The sequence below is a fragment of the Balaenoptera physalus genome (genome assembly GCF_965194825.1).
Source record: "Balaenoptera physalus genome assembly, chromosome: 16".
NCBI lineage: Eukaryota > Metazoa > Chordata > Mammalia > Artiodactyla > Balaenopteridae > Balaenoptera > Balaenoptera physalus.
This window is the reverse complement of record NC_138898.1, coordinates 341,322-361,456: the sequence shown is the minus strand read 5'-3', so window position 1 is coordinate 361,456 and position 20,135 is coordinate 341,322. Positions and strand designations below refer to the sequence as shown.

The 20,135-nt window shown below is 63.2% G+C and overlaps 3 protein-coding genes across 8 annotated transcripts in view; 1 reads left to right on the top strand and 2 right to left on the bottom strand.

Moving 5' to 3' along the window:
- Positions 1-94: 94 nt before the first annotated feature.
- Positions 95-8,110, bottom strand: ZNF512B (zinc finger protein 512B). Of its 6 annotated transcripts, XM_082428250.1 has the most exons (17): positions 7,964-8,109; positions 5,752-5,877; positions 5,330-5,472; positions 4,934-5,062; positions 4,164-4,840; positions 3,831-4,057; positions 3,646-3,717; positions 3,406-3,552; positions 3,120-3,244; positions 2,955-3,047; positions 2,650-2,748; positions 2,398-2,568; positions 1,967-2,161; positions 1,720-1,821; positions 1,348-1,410; positions 751-849; positions 95-481 (listed from the first exon to the last, which is right to left on the bottom strand). In XM_082428250.1, the coding sequence occupies exons 1-17, from the start codon at positions 8,073-8,075 to the stop codon at positions 236-238; spliced, it is 2,826 nt and encodes a 941-aa protein (XP_082284376.1). In that variant the 5' UTR covers positions 8,076-8,109; the 3' UTR covers positions 95-235. The 6 variants fall into 6 exon arrangements, with proteins under 6 accessions (XP_082284376.1, XP_082284375.1, XP_082284377.1 ...); XM_082428249.1 differs by having other exon boundaries at positions 3,406-3,717; positions 7,964-8,110; XM_082428251.1 differs by lacking the exon at positions 751-849 and having other exon boundaries at positions 7,964-8,110.
- A 2,143-nt stretch (positions 8,111-10,253) lies between these two features.
- On the bottom strand, positions 10,254-16,153 carry SAMD10 (sterile alpha motif domain containing 10). The gene is made up of 5 exons (XM_082428262.1): positions 14,539-16,153; positions 12,550-12,731; positions 12,298-12,469; positions 11,814-11,954; positions 10,254-11,613 (listed from the first exon to the last, which is right to left on the bottom strand). The coding sequence occupies exons 1-5, from the start codon at positions 14,627-14,629 to the stop codon at positions 11,591-11,593; spliced, it is 609 nt and encodes a 202-aa protein (XP_082284388.1). The 5' UTR covers positions 14,630-16,153; the 3' UTR covers positions 10,254-11,590.
- Positions 16,154-16,280: 127 nt separating this feature from the next.
- Positions 16,281-20,135, top strand: part of PRPF6 (pre-mRNA processing factor 6) — a 35,732-nt gene continuing 31,877 nt past the window's right edge. The window contains exons 1-3 of the mRNA XM_082428255.1: positions 16,281-16,478; positions 18,066-18,234; positions 19,426-19,544. Coding sequence (XP_082284381.1) covers positions 16,408-16,478; positions 18,066-18,234; positions 19,426-19,544 — 359 coding nt within the window. The 5' untranslated portion in view covers positions 16,281-16,407. The remainder of the gene's footprint in view (positions 16,479-18,065; positions 18,235-19,425; positions 19,545-20,135) is intronic.

Sequence of the window (20,135 nt, the reverse complement as noted above, 5' to 3'; positions counted from 1 at the left end):
CTCCAGACTATTGCACTTCTGCAGCTGCCCTGGCCCTCCCGGGAGCCCCAGCCCAAGGTGCCCTGCGGCAGCCCGCGTGGGGCAGGGCCACCCTCGGGGAGGGGAGAGGGCTGGCCGCCCCCGCTGGACAGATGAACAGGCAGGGGTGGGGGGTGGAGACCTGGAGGGCAGGAGGCTCTGGAGCCCCACCCTGGACAGAAGGGGCCGGGCCCCACCCACCTGCCAGGCTCCGAACTCACTTCTCGGGCGCCTTGCCGGCTCCCACCTTCCGGCCAGCAGAGCCCCGGGCCCCCTTGTCTCTGCCTCCTGGGGGCCAGTCGTCCCGGTGGGGAGGCGTCCCAGGGGCTGGATCCTCAGGGGGTCGCTCCTTGGGCTTGCGGCCCCGCTTCTTCCCGCCAGCCGGACTCTTCTCCTTCCTGGGCACCAGGGAGTCTGGGCCCTTGTGTCTGGGAGGCGGGTCTGCCGAAGTGCGGAACCAGTTCTGGGGGAGGGAAGCAGCGATGGGAACCCTGGGCCCCAGGACCCTGGAGGGCGGGGCGGCAGGGGACCTGGGGCCTGGGGACACCCGAGCTTCTAGGGAAGCCGGAGACTGCTCTGCAGAGAAACCAGCAGACTCCTCAACGTCGCCCACTCGCTCAAATGAAGAGCCGTCACCCTGACGCCCCTGCCCTTCCCGGCCCCCTCCATGGGGCCAGCGCATCCAGCCGCAGGCCCGGCAGGGCTCTCACACCAGGCCCGTCCCTGACGCACCTCCGCGTGGGCCTTGAGAATGTGGTACTTGACGCCACTCTCGGAGCTGAACTCCTTGGGACACAGCAGACAGCAGTACTTCCCCACCAGGTGGTCCCCCTGGAAGGCACAGGGCAGTCCGGCCCCTGGAGGTTGGCCCCCACCACTGGCCCTTGGGGGACCAGAAGCACCCAGACGCAGCCAGGACCACCCCGACCTGTGTGGCTCATCTGGAGGGGTGCCTGACAGGCGTGCTCTGGGGACCCACGAGGCCACTCCGTGGCAGGACCACCAAGGTGCCCCCACTGCAAGGGAGGCGGGAAGCACGGAGAGGGTGAGAGGAGGCAGGTGCTCCTGGGAAGGGTCGCAGCCCTTTGCTAAGGGCCCTTACCCCAAGCCCAGGTCGGGCTGCCCCGGCACAGACGAGCAACCCCCATAGGCAAAACCACCCGAGACCGCGTGACTGATGGCCGGGGCTGGAGGCGGCGAGCGTCCTGGGCTGCGCTGGCCCTGGCCCCACAGGGGCAGGGGCGCACACCCGGTGTGTGTGGACCCCTGGGGGGCAGCCGGGAGCACCAAGCACGCACGCCGGGCCGCCGGGAGGGCCTGGACACTGACCTTGCTGCAGCCGGCCAGGTGGGCCTTGAGGCCGGACACGCTGGAGTAGACGGCTTCGCAGCACTGGGGGCAGGAGGCGACCGTGGGGGAGGGCCCTCCGGCAGGCGCCCCCCACCAGTGTGCACCCCGCGCCCAGCCCGGGGGACCCGGGGCCCATCTCAGGCAAGTGGGGGGACTTGATCCCAGGAGTCACCCCTGCCCAGGGGTGTGGGCAGGCTGGGCCGCTAGGGCTGAGGTCAAGGCCTCTCTGCCTGTGGGGCTCCGTCGGAGGACCCTGCAGGGGCCACGTGGAGGGCTCCCCCCCAAGGCCACCCCTGGGCCCTCCGTCCTGAGTCCCAGCGTTCCCACGCCTGCCCAGCCTCCCTGGCTCACGTCGTTGGGGCAGTTGACGTGGCCCTTCTCCTTGACCTCATTCTTCCACTCCTCCAGCAGCTGGGGGTTCAGCACAGGAAGGCCGGGCCGCGTGTAGTTGAGCTGCAGATGTGGGCAGGTGCCAGGGTAAGCTCGGGGCTTGGGCTGGAGGTGACCCAGACGCTCCCTGCTGAGCTGAGAAAGTCCTCAACCACGCCCTCCCAGGTCACGGGGGCCTCAGGCTCAGAGACTGGGAGGCTGGGCTCACCCGTGCGGTCTCGGGCACCAGGTCGTCCTTCATCCGCCGCTTGGTCCAGTCTCGGGCCAGCTCGTCCTCCGCGATCTCCTGCAGGTGGAACACAGCGACCTGGGCCGACGTGCGGCGGATGCGGCCGCTGGGGGTCCGCTCGACACCCAACAGGTCCTCAGCCTCGGGGGACTTGTCTGCAGGCTCCTCGGGGGGCTGCGAGGGTGGGGAGGGGGAGGCCGGATGAGCCACGGGAGCCATGTGGCGCGTGCCACAGAGAGCACGTACGAGCAAGTGCCCTGGGGACACGGAAGCCCACCCCAGGCTCACTCCCCCCGACCCATGATGCACGTGGGCCCCTGGGAGGGAAGGCGGCGCACGCGTGGCAGGCAGCACATGGACGCGCCTGCCTGGTGCCCGAGGGACAGGAGGCCGGGCTGTGGGCCGCTCACCGGGGCCGCGTGCTCCGAGCGCACGTGGTAGTCGTGGCCGGCCTTGGAGCGGTAGGTCTTGCCGCAGTGGGTGCAGGGGAAGGAAGGGGTCTCCACCTCGCAGGGCGGCTTCCCGCAGCGTCGCTGGTGGTACTGGTAGCCCATGAGGCTAGAGAAGGCGGCCCCGCAGCCCTGGGGTGCCGGGGGCAGGTGAGTGGCCGGAGCGCGGCGGGCCCCATCCCGCCTGGCGCCCGCACCCGCCGGCCCACTGACCTCCTGGGGGCAGCGCAGCCGCCCCATCTGCTTCAGCACCTTCCGCAGCCGCTCCCGCCGCTCCTGCTCGCTCCCCTCCGAGGCCTCGGCGTCAGAGGGCTGGGGGGCAGGCCAGCCTCAGTGCCCCCGCCACCATGGGGCCCCTGCCCCTGCCCAGGGGCCGGGGCCACGGACGCCCCCAGTCAGGCACGGGAGCCACTAGGCTCTGCTAGTGAGAGGCCAGCAGGCAGAGCTGCGCGGGTGCGGGGGGAGCAGACCAGCGGCCAGCGGGCAGGGCCAGACGGCAGCTGGGCCCAGTGGCGTACCTTGGCGCTGTGCTCAGCCATGGTGTGGTAGTTGAGGCCCGCCTTGGACTTGAACTGCTTCCGGCAGTGCTGGCACTTAAGTGCATCCTGCAGCTGCAGACGGGCACGCTTGTGAGCAGCTGGCCCTGGGCCGCCTCCCCTCCCAGGAACCGGGGGCAGCCTTACCTTCTGACACACTTCCATGTGCTTCTTGAGCCCCACGAGGGTCTTTCGGGTGACCACGCTGCAGGTGGGGCAGACGGCCTCCCCCCGTTCGTGGATGGCCCGTTGCCACTGCTCCTCAGGGCCACCTGTGGAGCAGGGCCAGGGCCTCAGGGGCAGGCAGGAGCTCCCAGATGCCCTGGACGCCAAGCACAGAACCCAGGGTCCACGCTCGGCCCCCGTCCCTGCGGCTCAGGACCCGCCCCACCATCAAGACCCGGCCTGTGCCCTGCCACCCGGCAGCTCCCACCTGGGGCTGGGTGGGCCACGGGGGCCGGCACCTCCTTGCTGACGGTGCTGGTGGGGGCTGGCCCCTTCTTCCGCGCCTCCTCGGGGACCGGCCCCTCCTGCTTCTTGGCGCGGTGGATGCGGGCTTTGTCCTCCGCCTTGGCCAGGCCTACGTGCACACGCGGGAGGGGCAGGTGCAGGCTGAGGGCGCGGCCGCCGCGTGTGCTCGGCCCCACAGGTGCCCGGCTGGTCCAGACCTCACCTTTGAGTCCGAAAGTCCCTGAGATGGAGGGCTGCTCACCCGTAAACTTCTTGGGTGTCTTCTGTTTCCTTCCTGACTCGGGGGAGAGAAAACAGAGAACAAGGCTCTGGTCAAATAACCATCGGGAGGCTCGGGCCGGCTGGCCGCTGCCCCCGCCCTGCCGCCGCCCCCTGCTCTCGTCTTACTGTGCTTTGTGCGCTCCGCACCCTCCTCAGGCAGGGACACGGGGCCCGCGGCCCTCGGCGCCTCCTTGCCCCCCAAGGGTCTGCTGCCCAGAGAAAGGGGGCTGCTGCTGGGGTCTGTGCTCAGCGGGAAGGCTGAGCTCTGGTCTGTGGCGGACGGGCCGTACTCCCCGTTCTCCGGCCTCGCCTGCTTGGGCGGGAGGGGGCAGGCATCCGGGCCGTCCGCAGCCCTGCGGAGAGCAGGGAGGTAAGGGGCGGGAGGGCCCGCTCTGGGCCCTGTCACCCCTGAGCTGCAGCCGGGGACACCCAACCCCAGCCCAGCAGGAGACCCCATACCTTTTCTTACCGCTGCTCCTCCCCGCGGCCCGTGGAGCTTTGTTCTCAGACTTGGTCAGCAGCACCATCTTGCAGGGCGGCACGTGTCTGCTGATGGCAATGGGCCTGCTGACCGTCACCGGCTTACTGACCACAATGGGCCTGCTGACCGTCACCGGCTTCGCAACTGGCACGGGTTTCGTAACTGTCACAAGCTTTGTCACAGACACCGGCTTGTTGATGGTCACTGGTTTGGTGACCGGCACCGGTTTGTTGACTGTTACTGGCTTGGCAATTGGCACAGACTTGGTGACTGGTATAGGCTTGTTGACTGGCACAGGCCTAGTGACCGGCACAGCCTTGGTGACTGGCACGGGCCTGCTGGCCGTCACTGGTTTGGTGACCGGCACAGGCCTGCTGACTGTCACTGGCTTGGTGACTGGCACGGGCCGGCTGACCGTCACTGGCTTGCTGATGCCGATGGGCTTGCTGATAGTGACAGGTTTGCTTACTCCAATGGGCTTGCTGACCCCTACGGGCCGGCTGACGGTGACTGGCCGGCTGACCGGCCCAGGCTTGGGGGCAGGCAGGGGTCGGTCCATGTGGTTCCAGATCCGGTGCTTCTCCAGCTGGGTCTTAGAGGTGAATGCAGCCTCACAGAAGGGGCAGGGGAAGGTCAGCCTTTCTGATATGGCACCCTGGGTGGAGAGGGCAGGCGTGGACACCCCCAAGCCAACAGCCAGGGCAGGGTGGGCCCCAGGCCTCCCCTTCCCCAGGCCGCAGCCCCTTACCCCTTGGCACCGCTGGTAGTGGTACTTGAGCCCGTAGATGCTGGGGAACTCCAGCCAACACCCAGCGTTTGGACACTTCACCCTCGAGTGCGCCTTGAACTCGTCTTTCCACTGGTTCATCAGGGAGAGCTGGGCGTGGGAAAGGCCAGGCTGTTGACCCTGCAGCCACCCAGGCCTCTGCTGGCCAGCCCCCAACTCAGCACTGTCCCCAGGCCTGCAGGAGCCCCGCACAGGACCCACTGGGCCCCAGGCCGTCTCTCGAAGCCCTCGCACACGGAGCAGCCAGTGGATCCGGGCTGAGGGCTCGGCACTGGACACGCAGCAGGCAGGCCTGGCAAGGCAGTGGGCTCCCCCGCAGACCCTGCAAGAGCCCCACCCAGCCCTAGGGGAGCTCACAGGAATGTCTCGGAGTGCCTGGTTCTCGGCTTTTGGACGCCCCTTTTTCTTCCCTTCCGTTCTGTCGCTGGCTGGACTTCCCCGGTCAAAGCAGAGCGGGGCCTGGCTGGGCGCTGTCTGCCCACCCCGGACTACCGGCAGCCCTGCAGCACACAACACACCAAGGCTCAGAGGCTGCATTCCCCGCAGCCTTGTCTGCCACCCAGGGCGCTGGTCCCGCCTGGAAGGGGCCTCATTCCCCCTGCACTGAGGCACGAGGGGCAGGAGGCCGTGGCCCACCCAGGGCCCCAGGCTGCCCCCACCCCGGGAAGCCTCTCAGGAGCCAAGGCTGGGCGCCCAGGAGCTGGACATCCAGGGAGGCCCACACCCAGCAGTGGCTGCCCGTGACCACCTGGAGTTGACCTTGCCCTGACTCCTCTTACCCAGCTTCGGTGGGTCGTGAAGCATGGGAAGTCGGACCTCATTCCGGCCGCCATCCTTCCCAGGCCCACTCTTGCTGGACGCCGGGAGCCGGCGGCCTCCTCCAACACAAAAGGGATCGGTCATCTCTGCAGAGCAAGTGGACAGGCCCATGAGGTCCACTGGGCCCAACTCAGGACTTGACATGGGCTGCTCTTGACCCTGCCCCAGACAGGCCCACTCTCCGGCCTGAGGAAGGGGAGCCTGCCCGCCTGTGTTTTTGGCCACAAGGGAAAGCAGGTGAAGGGGTGGATGGGCGGGGGGGGGGGGGGGGGGGTGTTCCGGTTTAGGGGAGGGGCTGCTCAGCCAAAGTCTCCCTGGATGACCCAGAAAACACTATCAGCGTGGAAGAATCTAGCCCTGTCCTGAGACCTTCACCAGCTCCCGGGGGCTCCCTGCCTCCAGACACACCATCCCAGAGAGCGAGAGAATCATGCACCTTTCATGCACCTCGTACCTGGTGCTTAGCTGGGGATGGCTCCAGGAGAGGCGGAGTGCCCCAGGGGAGGGAGGCCAGTGACACCCCTCGGGGGCCAATTATGACACCAGCGTGGCTGCCGGCTCACAGGCTGTGCTGGCCCAGCACCTAGAAACACCTTCCCCCACAGCCCCACCCAGACCCAAGGCCACGCTCTGGGGCCCAGGTGGGTGCCCTCGCATCCTTCTCCCCAGGACACAGTTGGAAGATGGCCCAGGTGGGCACTGAGGGCCCCAAACCACTCCCCAACTGCACACACACCCTCTCTAGGGGGAGCAGACCAAGGACCCTGCAGCACCGGCTTCTGGTCCCTGTGCCAGCTGAGCCACCCTCCCTGACCCCCTGCCCTGCTTTGTTTCCCGCTGGGGCCCCTCCAACCAGACGGACGCCTCATGCTGGATCCCTCCACCTGGCTGACCTCCTCACCTCCACCCTCAAGAGACTCTCTGTCCCCAACCTACAGGCCCACCAGCGCCACTCCAGAGACCACAGGCCCCTGGCCACAGAGAACATTCCGCCGACTGAGGCTGGGCTTCTGTGGGCCTATTCTGCTGGGGGACCCCACGCTCTGAGAGCTGGGGCGACTCTGAGTTCAGCCCTTTTGGGTCCTCCCACAGGGACGCTTAAGGCCACAGAGGAAGGGGGGGCGGCATGTGGGCAGGTTACCCCTCCCCTGATGGTTTCTTTTTTTTTTTTTAAGGCTGCGCCACACAGCATGTGGGATCTTCATTCCCCGACCAGGGATTGAACCGGTGCCCCCTGCAGTGGAACCATGGCGTCTTAACCACTGGACCGCCAGGGAAGTCTCCTAACTTCTAACAGAGAGAAAAGGAAGGATCTGCTGTGCCTAGGAGGTCCAGAGGCCATCTGGGCGGCTGAGATCAGAGATCGGGACACTCACTGCCCATGGTCAGGGGGCTGCCTACATCCTGGGCCTGGGGTCGGTAAGGGTCCAGAGGGCTCTAAACAAACTTCTCTGGAAGCCCTCACACTGATACTTCCAAGGAGACATGCCAGCGCCCTTTTGACCCCAGCAGAGGCTACTGTGGGTACCTGCTGAGCCCCACCTTTCCAGTCTTCCTCCAGCTTGGGTGGAGAATTCGGAGTTGGGAGCCCTGGGGACCAGGGCTGGCCTAGGAGGCAGACTCCCCTTCCATTCAAGGCCTGTGACTCGCGCACCAGGAGGAGAAAGGGCTTGCCCCTCCCCAGAGGGGCCAGCAGGGTCGCAGAGGTGGGACCCTCTGGAGGGGGCAATAGGAGCGCCTCGCGCTGACCACAGGCGTCGCTGGCGGTGGGACCGCGGCCCAGGCCGCTCGGCCCGGGACCCCGGCCTAGGCCCGGGCGCGCGGATGAGGCTGGCCAGGGGACGCACACCTGGGGGCTGGCCTCGCCACCCACCTGTCACCTGCGGCGGGTGCGGGCCCGGCGTGGCCCCGGAAGGGCCGATCCCGGGCGCCTGGGGAGGGGGGGGCCCAAAGGCAGTGAACCAAAATGGCGACTTTTTCTGGAGAAGAAGGAGGCAGGGACGCGACGCCGGCGCGGGGCGCGGGGCGCGGCGCGGGGGTCCGGGCGCGGCGGGGGCGGCGGGCGGGGGCTCCGGGTCCGGCCCCCCGACCTGCGCGCGGGGTCAGGGTCGAGGGCGCGGCCGGCGCGGGGGCCGCCCGGGGTCGCGGCCGGGAGCGCGGCCGGGCGCTTACCTGCGGCGCCCAGCGGGCCGGGGCCGGGCGGAGGCCGGGGCCGGGCCGGGCCGGGCCGGGGCGCGGGGCGCGGGGTCCGGGCGGCGCAGGCTGCGCGCCGCGCTGCGCACATGCGCGCTCCCGCCCCTCCCACCTTTGACAGTTTTACTGTGGGGGGGAGGGGGCGAACTCTCGCGGTATTCCTGCCGCTATCCGCGACGGGAGAGACGGGTCGGGGGAGGGGGCTCATGCAGCCATCCGCTTGCCCGGTACCCCGTCCGTCGCCTGCGTGGGCTGGGCCGTCAGGGCGAAGTGGCCAGTTATGCCTCCGTCGGGCGGGAGGTGTTTTTCAGGCATTGGGGTAAACTGAGGCACGATGGGGCGCTGGTGCTGCCCCAAGCCCAGGGCGCACGGATGGAAGCGACTGGAAGGGGCAGCGAAGGAGGCCGCCCTCCCCTGGGACCTTGACCTCCTGGCCCCCGGGGGCCTTGAGCCTGCAAAGCAGGATCCAGCCTCTTTGCCAAGCAGCCCTGTGACCACGTCTGCCTGTGGCCACGCTCAGGAAGTGGCCCGGCTCCTGGCACTGCCGGGGCAGTTTGAGGCCGTGGGCTTTATTGGGGTGACTGAGCAGCCTGTCTACTTTAGGGCGGTGGTCCTAGACCAGCAGCCAGTGCCCTCCTTGCTCCTTTGTGCCCCAGAACTGGGCTCTTGGCAGGGATGCTTGTATCAGGTCTGGGGGTGACAGGGCACCCACCTCACCAAGACTTGGGAATGAATGAAGTAGGGAAGGAGCGCTAGTTTGGAGACAGAGGTAAAAGGTGCTCCTCCTTCCCCGAGGCTCTTTCTACCTGCTCTGTCCACGCTGGAGCAGGTTCGGCTACACTGTTTGTGGGCAGGGCACAAAACATGTGGGCAGATTTGGAGTCTTCCTTTTCTCACAGGGACCTTTGGGAGCTGCTTCTCTCGAGGCACAGAGTGTGCATACTGGGGCAGAGGCAGGGAGGGGCCCTCTGTGGAGGGGTCAGTCAGTCCTTCCTTTGGAAATCAGAGCCAAAGAGACCTGTGTAATCCCTCCCTCATTCACTGTGCCCACCCCAGGGTCAAGACATGCAGGATTTTGGGAGGGGGGGCTCAGTGTGTGTGCCCTCAGGTGCATCCAATTGGTAGGTGTGTGTCTGCATGACCACATATGTCAAGCTGTGTCCTGTTTGGCCATCAAGGTGTCAGGGTATGTCTCTGTGTCCCGTACTAGGTGACAAAGATGCTGGTCGTATGTTAGTATCCGAGTGACTGGACACAAGGTGTGGGGGGATGTCCGGGTCTTGGTGGATGTGTGTCCAGGCCACAGCGCGTCTGCATGTCAGGGCAACGTGTGATGTTGTGTGTGTTGTGTATGGGGTGCACTGTGCCTGGTGTTTTTCTGTATGTTAGGAGGTCATGGGATGCTGGGACCCTGTGTGTCAGTGTGTTGTGTGTCTGGATGCTGGTGTCATCGTGTCTCTGTGTGTTGGTGCGTGTGTGTCCAGACTGCAGGGCTCGGTTTATGCCTCTGTGTTAGTATTTGTGTGTCTGGTTGCTGTGTGGGTATGTGTGGGGGCATGCGCTGTGACGTGTGTTTCTTATGTCAGGGCTTTCACTTGTGTGGGGGGCTAAATGGGGATCCCCAAAAGATAGTCACTTCAGATCCCTGGAACCTATGAATGGGACCTTATTTGGAATAACGTTTTTGCAGACGTGATTAAGGACCTTGAAATGAAGAGATCATCCTGGATTATCCAGGTGGGCCCTATGTCCAGTGACAAGTGTCCTTGTAGGAGGGAGATTTGGCAGAGATTTGGAGATTTAGGAAGAGGTGATGTAACCCCGGAATCCAGGATGGAGTGGTGTGTCCATGAGCCCAGGGATCCCCCCAGGGCAGCCCCCAGAAGCTGGAGAGACGAGGAAGGGTTCTTTCCTGAGCCCAGGAAGGAGTGCTACCCTGCTAGATTCCAGACTTGTGGCCTGTAGAACAGTGAGAAAGTTCGTTTCTGTTGTGTTAAGCCTCCCCGTCGTGGTCATCTGTCACAACAGCCCCAGGAACCTAACACACCTGTGTCCATGCTCTGGGTGAGGCCCATGGGGCAGCTGGGGCCAGCAGGGGCCTGGGGTAAACAGGCGCCCCACCAGGACGGGACACCACTGCCCCCTGGTGGCCCCAGCTGGAGGCAGCTGGCCCGGCGCCCCCTCCTCCCAGGCCCAGGCCCAGGCCCCACTCAAGGCTCTCAGTGTCCCCCACATGCCTGGGTGGCCAGAGTCAGACACCACACTCGCGGCACTTGAGAACCAAGTTTACTTCTCAATTTTTTGTCAGAATATAAAAAAGCGCAAAACAAGGAAGATGAGACAGGAACACAGCGGGGCTGAGGGTCCAAGACAGGGAGGGAAAAGGGGAGAGAGACAGGAAGGGCTCCCTGGAAAGGGTCATGTCGTGATGGCATGAGGTGGCCAGGGATATTCAGGGCAGCCGGGCAGGATGAGGGGCTTCCCATGGGGAGGCACACGGGATGGGGGGCACCAGGCCAGTTGTTCAAATTCCACATGGGACCTGCAACAACCAACCTCCCATCCTGAGGCTGGCACAGGGCACGGATTGGGGTCTGGTGGCTCAGCCTCATCTGTCCCCAGGATTTTCAGAATCCCCTAGGGGATTGAGTGGGCAGAGGTGCAAGAGGGTGGGGCTGCCAGGACTGCCCTAGCTATCCCTCTGCTGGGCCCACGGAGCGGTTGCTCAGGTGCTGGCTGGGTCTCCACTGGGTGGGCATGGGGGGTGCAGCTGTCACAACAGTTCTTGTGTGGATCCGGGTTCTCCTGGGAAAGGGGCAGTGGGAACGCCCACCCATGACTAAGCCTGGAAGGCAGTCTCCATGACCCTGGGAGGAGGGAGCTGTCCCCCAACCTAAGGCCAGGACACAGGTGAGCCTGGTGCTGGGCACTGGGCATGGGGTCCTCCTGGGGGTCAGGTCTTGGGCGTGTGTCCAGTCCCCATGAGTAGATGGGGGCGTGGTAAGGGTTTCAAAAATGCGTGAGAGCACTTGGCACGGTGGCTGGCTGGGCTGGGCCGATGACCATTCTCTGGGCAAGGGCAGGGGAAGGGCACACACCAGAGGGAGCCTTGGCAGCTTACCCCACCTGTGCGGGCAGTCCTCTAGGGGCTGGGGGAGGGCGTAAATGGGGCGAAGGGGCAGACCTCTGGCCCTGGGAGAGGGCAGGATGCCTAGAAGACGCGTGATTCAGCGGGCGATGGAGGGCGCAGGTGAAGGGAATATAAATAAACAGACTCCTTGGGAGTCTGGGGGGATGTCCAAGCCGGCTCTGGCTCCAGGTGACTGCCCTGCATGCTGCCAGCAGCACCAGGGGGTGGGCCTGGGCTCAGGTTCTGGGAGGAAGGGCCCCACTCAGGCAGCCCCCGCCCGCCCGCCCGCCCGCCCACTCGCAGGCACAGCCCGGAGTGCACACCCAAAGGTGGCTGGAGGTGGCGATGCTGGGGCTGGGCTTGGCCCCTGGGGCCTCACGCGGGGTCTGAGAGGGGCTGCACGGCCGGCTCTGCCTCGTCCTCGTCAGGGGCTCCGGTCACAGTGCTGAGGTCCGGCGTTCAAGCCTAGGCAGCAGCTAGGACATGTTTCCGAAGGAAGCTATGGGGTGAATGGGGGTGAGGAGGGTCGGGGGCCTCTGGCATCATCCCCTCTTGCCCCAGGTGCAGGACAGCCCTTACTGGGGTCCCCGGCCACCCTCCAGAGGTCAACCCACCCACCCTGCACTCCGGGGCCTCGAGGCCCAGCCCCCCCCCCAGGCCTTTCTGAACCTGTGGGCATTCCTGGCTCCTCCCACTGACCTTGGCTGAGCAGCTGCAGGCTCCGCCCCTCCTCGCGCACCTGCAGGCGCAGCAGCTGCTGCAGCACCTCCTGCCGCTGCGCCTCCTGCGCCAGCCCCATCCGTTGCAGCTTCTCCGCGTTCAGCCGCAGCAGTGCCCGGCCTGGGAGGGAGGGGAGAGGGGTTGAGCCGAGGTTGCCATCCAAGGGGCTTCGAGAGCAAAGGTGGAGAGAGAGAAGGGAGAAAGAGGAAGAAATGGGTCGGTTGGGCAGAGACAGAGATGCAGAGAGAGACTCAGAGAGACAGGGCAAGCGAGGGAGAGAGGCGGAGGGAGGGCAAGGAGGAATAGAGGCTGAGCAGAGCAAAGCCAGGCGGCGACAGAAACAGAGACAAAGACCCAGACGGAGAGGCGGACTGGGGAGGAAGCAGAAGAGAGAGGGGAGGGGGAGGAGGTTCTCTGGGGAGCCCGCCCCTGCCACACCCCAGCCCCCCAGCCCCCACGGCACCGGTGATGGCGTGCTGGGAGAAGGCCTCCACGTAGACGAGGTAGTTGTGGGGACAGTGCTTCTTGAGCCACTTGCAGACGTCCTGCTGACTCCACAGGACCACGGGCCTCGTCAGGCCACCCAAGGAGGGACTTGTGTGGTACAGGCCATCGTGGTCAGAGTACAGCCGGCCCTGTGGGAAGAGGGGTGGCCGGTGGAGTGGGGTGGCAAGGAGGGCAGGGGCTGAGGTGGGTGTAGTGTGTGGGTGGGTACCTGGGGGGCCTCGGTGCCAGGCTGCTGAAGGAGCTTGACCTGCCGGCTGCCAGCTGCCCTCTGGCTGCGGGAGTCGTGCCACGTGAGGCTGGTGCCCTGGGTCCGAGGCAGGGGGCAGGGGAGGCTCTCGGCCGACACCGTGTGCTCCAGGAGGGTCCGGCAGAAGCTGAAGTGGGCAGTGGCTGCAGAGCAGGGGTGCCTGGTCACAGCGGTCAGGGGCAGGGCCTCCCTCCCTGTGATCCGGCTTCCTGCTCAGCCCATCTTCCCTCCACGGAAGAGGAGGGGCACGTTCCCAGTTAGGGGTTCCCAAGCCTCCCCAAAGAGAAGGAAGTGTGCACGAGCTGTCCTGAGGACTCCACCTTCCAGAAGCATAGTCTGTGCTCTGGGGAGCAGGATGGATTCTGTTTAATTAGAGAGAGACATGCCCACCAGGGAGCCTCGCACTCAGAACCAGCTGGGGCTCTCCTGGGACGGCCCTGACCTTCTCCTTGGGCTGGCACAGCCACATCAGACCAGGGCGCACGCACGCACAGGCTTGCCTGTGAGGAGACGCGGCCCCCGCGTCCTGGGAGACTCTGTGCGCTGGGGAGACCCCTGTGGCTGGGCTGCCTGCCCACGTCGTCGAAGGCACCTGGTCCCTGCAGCCCCACCTGGCGTTCGTTGGAGGCTTGGCCTCTGTCCTGCTATGCTCACTGGCTGTGACTTGTGAACAAGAAGAAGCCTGAACTCTGGGCAAGCCCACAAGGTTCCTGCTCCCCCTTCCTGCAGGCCCCCCGGCCCAGGGCAGCTCCTGTGCGCGGCAGCGTCAGCGCAGGCACGCAGGCTGCAACCACGCGCTCGGGGACCCAGGCTGACGCCTTGTGCGTTCTCTTCCCACGCCAGCTTCGTTACGCTCATCGCGTTTTAGTTTTACCATCATTTCTGTGCTGGTTGCTGACAGGAGTCAGGGGAGGGTGACACCCGGACTGACCCCTCCCAAGGCCTTGCACAGGTCTCGGGACACAGGAGGTGCCCAGAAACACGGTGAATGACTGAATGGATGGATGAAGGCTCCGTGTGGTGTCCACGAGCCAACAGAGCCCTGGGGAGAGACAGGAAGCAGGGCCCAACCTCGGCCCATCGTACAGCATCCGCGCCCTGACTCAGCAGGCAGGATCGGGTTCCCAGGCCGGGGTCCTTCCCGCACCCCCTCAGCAGGAGAGTCAGTGACCCCCCTACCACAGACACAGCCCCTCACCCCCACTGAGGGCAGGGCTTGGTGGTGTGCCCAGGAGGTTTCAGTAATGAGGGAAACCCACATCTTCCTCCCCCTCCTCCTTCCCCAGTCTCGCAACTTTCTGGAATTGGATGGCAACTCTAAATTTGAGGTCTGGGGTCAGACAGAGGGCGCGGCCGAGGGTGGTTCTAGTACGGTGGGAGGAGACTCATTCTAAGCAGGCACGTTTCGGGGGACGGGCGCCCGGGTCGCAGGGCTTCGCCTGGAGGGGCCTCCAGGCGGGAGAACCAGTCGGATGCCTCTGCCCGCGCCGCACCTGTCCTGGGCCAGCCGGGCCCCGCCCATTTCCTGCCCGCGCTGGGGGAGGGCTCTCCGTCCGTCTGTCGGTCCGTCCCTCCTTTCCAGCCCCAACGTCAGAATTCCAGGAGGAAATGGGGCGGGGACCCCCTCTGGGCCCCACTGCAGGGGCCGGGGAAGGTTTTCTCCGCGCGAAGGAAAAGGTGACCGCAGGGTGGTGCTAGCCTGGGGACAGGAGCCTCGGCGGGTCACCTCCCCCAAACCAGGGGGCGCCGATCCCCGAGGCCTGACCGCCGCCCGCCCCCCCGCCCTCGCCCCAGCGCGGGATAAAGACACCGGGAAACCCGTACGGCCGGGACGCGCCCCCTACTCCTAGCGCGGCTGCAGTTCGGAGTTCGCTAGGAGCCGGCCCTATCCCTCCGGTCCTCGAGCCCCCAGACCGCGACAGCTCCGCGCCCGGGTCCAGCCCTGCTCACCGTCCACATCCCGCTGCTCCCCGAAGCCGGCGCGCACAGCCCCGGCGCGGCCTCGCGGGGGGCTCGGCTTGGGCCTCAGCTCCGTGAACATGGGGCCCGCGGGTCCCCAGCCGGTGCACACGCCCCTCGCCGGGCGCAGGGCGGCCGTGTGGCCGGCGGGGAACGCGCGCCGCTGCCCCGCCCCAGCCGGCCCCGCGCCCGAGCCGGTCCCCGCGCCCGGCGAGTCTGCGCGGCGAGGCACCTGCTGCCGAGCCCTGAGAGCGGGGCGCGCTCCGGGAGCTCCGAGGGGTGTCGGCGGCGCGCGGATGTGCGAGCGCGGAGGGCGTCTGCCAGGGCAAGGGGCGGCTGTGCGCACCTGGGCATGGCTCCAAGGGCGAGTGACTCTGTGCGGCCGCCCGGGGTCCAGGCGTCTGCAGGAGCATCTGAGGGTGCCTTAGTCCTCTCTGCGTATGGAGAGGAGGGGGTGTCTTACCTGCTCCTGGGACCCTCTGCCCCATGGGGCCTAGGTCAGGGGCCAGACCCACCACTTCCCTCCATTCTCCTTTGTCAATTTACTTACTGATTCCTTTATTCATGCATTCTCCAGACCTCTCTGGAGGTTTCTCCATCGAATGGGCACTTGCTTCCCCAGAGAAGCCAGTTTGACCCTCTCTTACCTCCCCCTCCCCACTCTGTGAACTTCAGGAGGACATCAGGGTCTCTCCCCTTCCCTCTGTAGCCCCAGAATCTGGCTCAGTGCCCAGGATGTGGCACCGAAAAGGGGTAGGCTGGGGACAGGGAGGAGAGAGAAACTCCGAGGGGGCTGCAGCAGGCAGGAGGGATGTGCTTGCTTCAGGACTCCAGTGAGAAGTGTCAGGGTGGGCTGGGGGCTGCCTGCTCCAGCAGAAGGCTAGACTTGTGACCAGCTTTTTGCCTGCTCTGCCAAGAGCCCAAGGGCTCTCCCCAGGTGTATGTGGGGACCAAAGAATGTCCCACTGCCACCTCAGCAAAGGTGCACATGGACACACAGTCATGTATCCAGGTAACAGTCCTGCGCGTCCACCTAAAATATGAGCACGGGTGGTCGGACTTGCACCCGTGCGCACCAACACACACGGAATTCACCCACATGCTGTGACCGCCCATGCCCACATACTGACTTGTTCTGCTGCATTTATTTATTTTCGTCAATTAGCTCTCTAGGATCTGGGCTCCCACGGTCACCGGAATCACCGGAATGTTCAGGGTATCGTGGGGGTGTGGGCGGGGCCCGAACTGGGCCCAGGAATCTGAGCGCGGAGAGCTAGGGCAGCAGTCTGTACCGCGATCAGGGCACATACACCCCGCACACCGCGATCAGGGCACATACACCCCGCACAAGCCCTACACAGTCGGCTAGGTGTGCAGCCTGCTCAGGTGTGTTAGGCCCTACCCCGCGGCCAAGGCGACTCTGAAGGGCAGGGTGGGAGGCTCAGGGAGGAAGGGGACCCATGGGTCCTGCTCGTACAGGCAGGTCTCGGAAATGCATCGAAAACACGCAGTAAGCAGGGCCGCCCCTGCTCAGTTTTGAGGTCCCCCAGGGCTAGTCCAGGAGCACATCGCCTGCCCGCCGCACCAGGAGCGGGCGCTACAGCACATGCGCTCGCCGCGTCTCTGTCCCCTTAGCCTCGGTCCAGAGCCGCCGGGAGCCGCCGGAAGTCGAGTTTCGGAAACTTCCGCCCAGGGAATCCGCGGTGGGCGGGGCTACGTGGGACCACGAGCTCTGCTTCCGGGGCGCGGGTGACGCGGGCCGTGATCCTTCCTGTTACAGAGCCTCGGACGTCTGTGGTTTTTCGCCTCCGGCCGCGGTCTCCATCCCTTCCTTTCTTGGCCGTCGGCGTCACCGGCGCCATGAACAAGAAGAAGAAGCCGTTCTTGGGCATGCCCGCCCCGCTCGGCTACGTGCCGGGGCTGGGCCGCGGGTGAGGCCTGGGGCGGGCCGCGCGCTGGGGGAAGGGGCCCGGGTCTGGGCGGCCGCCGACAGCGACGGGGAGGACGAGAACAGGGATGGCGCGGGGTTGGCCTGATCTTGGTGGGAAGAACGGCGCTCTGGGTTAGGGCAGACCCGAGGGAGGCTGTCTGCCCCTAGGAGGCGGGACGCTTGGGCTTGAAGCGACGGCTCTGAGCCCGGTTTCTGTCCCCGAGGTGGGTGGCAGCACCGTCTTGCGAGTCTGCCGTGGCGAGGACGTAAATCTCCGTCATGTAGTCGGAGCACCGTGGCTACCCTCCCCCCACCAGGCCGGGCAGACCGGCCCCTTCCCCATCCTTGTCTTGAACGTGACTGATTCTCTCCCCACGATCCGGGCTGGAGTCCTCTGTGTGGCCTCTCACGGTGGTACCTTATTCTTCCCCTGAGGTGCTGGTGGTCACATTGCTGCTGCTTCAGACTCTCTGCTCCTCAGGGGTAGGGATGGCATCTGTGAACCTTGTGACTGGGTCCCCCAGGTCAGGTGACCACCACGTATTGTCGAGTACGTGAGCAGGCATCGTCACCCTGTTTATTCGGTACTCATTTGATCAGGTTTCTCTTGTTGGGAGTATTATGTCCAGCGTTACGGACGTTAGAATCTGGGGCACACACAAGTCTAAGATCTTGACAGTGTCTTTGGAGGGCCTGCGGTTTACTAGGGGAGACGAGGTGGTTGCATAAATAAGTGCATAAAGAGGAACAGATTTAGAACTCTGGGGTTCTCGCGATCAACATCTGCGCCAAGTTCAGAAGGAGGACGTAGGGGTGTACAGATGTGGCAGGGTTAGAGGAGAAACTGACGCTTTACGTGTTGGGCGTTTGAGAAGGAAGATGAGGCGTGGAGGAAGAGGAAGGAACTGTGAGGAGTCTGTGTGGGTGGGACGTGCGGTGGGTGGCGTGGCGCTGCGGGAGCAGAGGGCCCAGAGCCCCCCGTAGGCACTGCAGAAGTAGACACCTCAGTACGCCGTGCTCAGAGCTGTGTTGAAGCAGAGGAAAGCTACGCGCGGGGGTAGCTAACTTGGATCCCAGCCGTGATGGGAGTCATGGTCTCGGAGGAGGGATTTTGGCGGTAGACTCCGTAGAATTTAGAGACAGATGGGAGGGAGAGGGAGGCAAAGCTGATGCCGTGGTGCCTGGGACGGCACTGCCACCATCGGCTGAAACAACCCAGAGCAACCGTAGGGCAGGCGCAGAAGAGGAACTCCGACTGGGCCACGTTGGGTTTGGGGGCCTGGTTGGATTCAGACAGAGGGCTGATTGGCAGATTGTTGGGAACGGGAGACTGTGACCTGGGAGCAGAGAGGTCTGGTGCCCGGGGGAATCTCCCTCAAGGAGAATGTGGGGTGGCAGAAGGTAGCCTCAGAACCTTCTCAGGTTTCTCTCTTGAAGAGGACAGCTGTGTGGAGTTCACTGCTTCGGGGCTCTTTGGAGGTTTCCCAGAGGAGTTAGAAAAAAAGGTGTCATTAGGTGACAGCTGTGGAGGGTCTTGGCACAGGAACAAGGCCACTCAGATAAATGGGCATCTTGGGGCCTCCTGCAGTGCCACTGGCTTCACCACCCGCTCGGACATCGGGCCTGCCCGGGATGCCAATGATCCTGTGGATGACCGCCATGCGCCCCCAGGCAAGAGGACTGTCGGGGACCAGATGAAGAAGAGCCAGGCCGCGGATGACGATGACGAGGATCTGAATGACACCAACTATGATGAGGTGACTTGTGAGGGGCCCCCCGGCCAGCGTCCATGCTCTTAACCCAGTGTGCTGTTGGCATCTGTGATGAGTGGCTTGGAGTGCTGGGTACATTGACTACTTCAGCTAGTCAGGGGGTAGGGGATAGCTCAAACGGAGTTTGAGAGGGGAGCAGGAAAGGTATAAAGAGATGTGCCCTTTTGTGGTCTCTTCAGAAGAGATGCACTTGCAAATATTAGCACTGTTGCGTTGGTGTTGTGTCTTGGCTGGTCTTTAATGATGAAAATTTTAAGTGGAATTGGTAATATTTACCTTCTTTTGCTTTAGTGCTTATTTTCTTAATGAATTCATGTTTGATCTATTGAAGTGTTCTACAGATATGTTACAACATTTTTCCTCAGAGAAAAGTTTTTTAAAAATTCAATTTCGAGTAATTTTAAAGTTACAGAGAACTTTCAAAGGTAATATGGAGACTTCCTGCATACTCTTCACAAGTTTCTCCCCATCTCACATGACCCTAGTACTATTATTATTTTTTTATTTTTAAATTTTTAAAAATTTTCATTTTTTTGGTCACACCGCATGGCATGTGGGATCTTAGTTCCCCCACCAGGGATCGAACCAGTACCCCCTGCAGTGGAAGCACAGAGTCTTAACCACTGGACCGCCAGGGAAGTCCCTATTTTTTAAATTTTTATTTATTTTATTTTTGTTTTTATTTTGAGGTATAGTTGATTTACAGTGTTGTATTAATTTCTGCTGTACAGCAAAGTGACTCAGTTATACAGATATATACATTCTTTTCCATTACGGTTTATCCCAGGATATTGAATTGGGTATTCTGTGCACCCTAGTACTGTTATTGAAACCAGGAAATTAACACTGACGCAGCAATATTAACTAACCTGTAGATCTTACTTGAATTCCACTGGTTTTTCCACCTGTGTCCTACTTCTGGCCCAGGACCCCACCTTGCATTTAGTTGTGCCTCCTTAGTGTCCTCTGGTTGGTGTGGATACTCTCTCTTTCATGCCCTTGACAATTTTGAAGAGTACTCATCAGCTATTTTGCTATCCTTCAGTTTGGGTTCGACTGATTGAAAAAAATTGTTGAGCAAGCATTTTGCAGCTAGACGTGTTCTATTGATGTTTCTGTTGGTGGGGGTTGTATTGGAGAAAAGCTGACACTCTAAGTGTGTTGTTTGGTTCTCAGTTTAACGGCTATGCTGGGAGCCTCTTCTCAAGTGGGCCCTACGAGAAAGATGACGAGGAAGCAGATGCTATCTATGCAGCCCTGGATAAAAGGATGGATGAAAGAAGGAAAGAGAGAAGGTAAGACAAATTATCGCTCTTCATGCTGTGTTTATCCAACTTAAAAAAAAGTGTTTGTTTGTTTGTTTGTTTTTGGGCTGCACCGCGTGGCCTGCGGGATCTTAGTTTCCTGACCAGGGATCAAACCCGTGCCCCGTGCAGTGGAAGCGCAGAGTCTTAACTGCTGGACTGCCTGGGAAGTCCCAAAAAGTTTTGTTTCGATTTATTTCAGACTTGGAGAAAAGTTGCAAGAATAGGACGTGTGTCTGCTCAGCTTTGAGGCTGCCTGGGGCTTGGTCTGTGGCAGCCACACTTGGAAAACCCTGGACTGTTGCAGAGTAGCCTTGGGGCCTGGGGACTGGAGTGGAGAGCTTAGGAACTCCATGCTTGACTTCCCAGAAGTCGACAGAATTTGGGGGATTATTCTGCCTATGCATCAGGGTTACCATCTTTGAAATGGGCGTGGTGATGTCGATGAGTGTATATTAAGTAATTTGGAGGTTCACTGAAGATGGCAAATGACCATTGCGGTCCTCGTGGGCATGCGGCTGTGTCTTGAGAATCTTATTGCACACGTCATTGTTGAGCTGGGCTGGTGGGGACAGACTCCAG

Coding starts and splice junctions, on each gene's coding strand:
- ZNF512B (XM_082428249.1), bottom strand. CDS start 8,075: ATGTGCGCAGCGCGGCGCGCAGCCTGCGCCGCCCGGACCCCGCGCCCC. Junction 5,473..5,751: donor TCACGACCCACCGAAGCTGG/GTAAGAGGAGTC, acceptor TGTGTGCTGCAG/GGCTGCCGGTAGTCCGGGGT. Junction 4,058..4,163: donor AGGAGCAGCGGTAAGAAAAG/GTATGGGGTCTC, acceptor TGCTCTCCGCAG/GGCTGCGGACGGCCCGGATG.
- SAMD10 (XM_082428262.1), bottom strand. CDS start 14,629: ATGTTCACGGAGCTGAGGCCCAAGCCGAGCCCCCCGCGAGGCCGCGCC. Junction 12,732..14,538: donor GGAGCAGCGGGATGTGGACG/GTGAGCAGGGCT, acceptor CCTGCTCTGCAG/CCACTGCCCACTTCAGCTTC. Junction 11,955..12,297: donor CTCCCAGCACGCCATCACCG/GTGCCGTGGGGG, acceptor CCTCCCTCCCAG/GCCGGGCACTGCTGCGGCTG.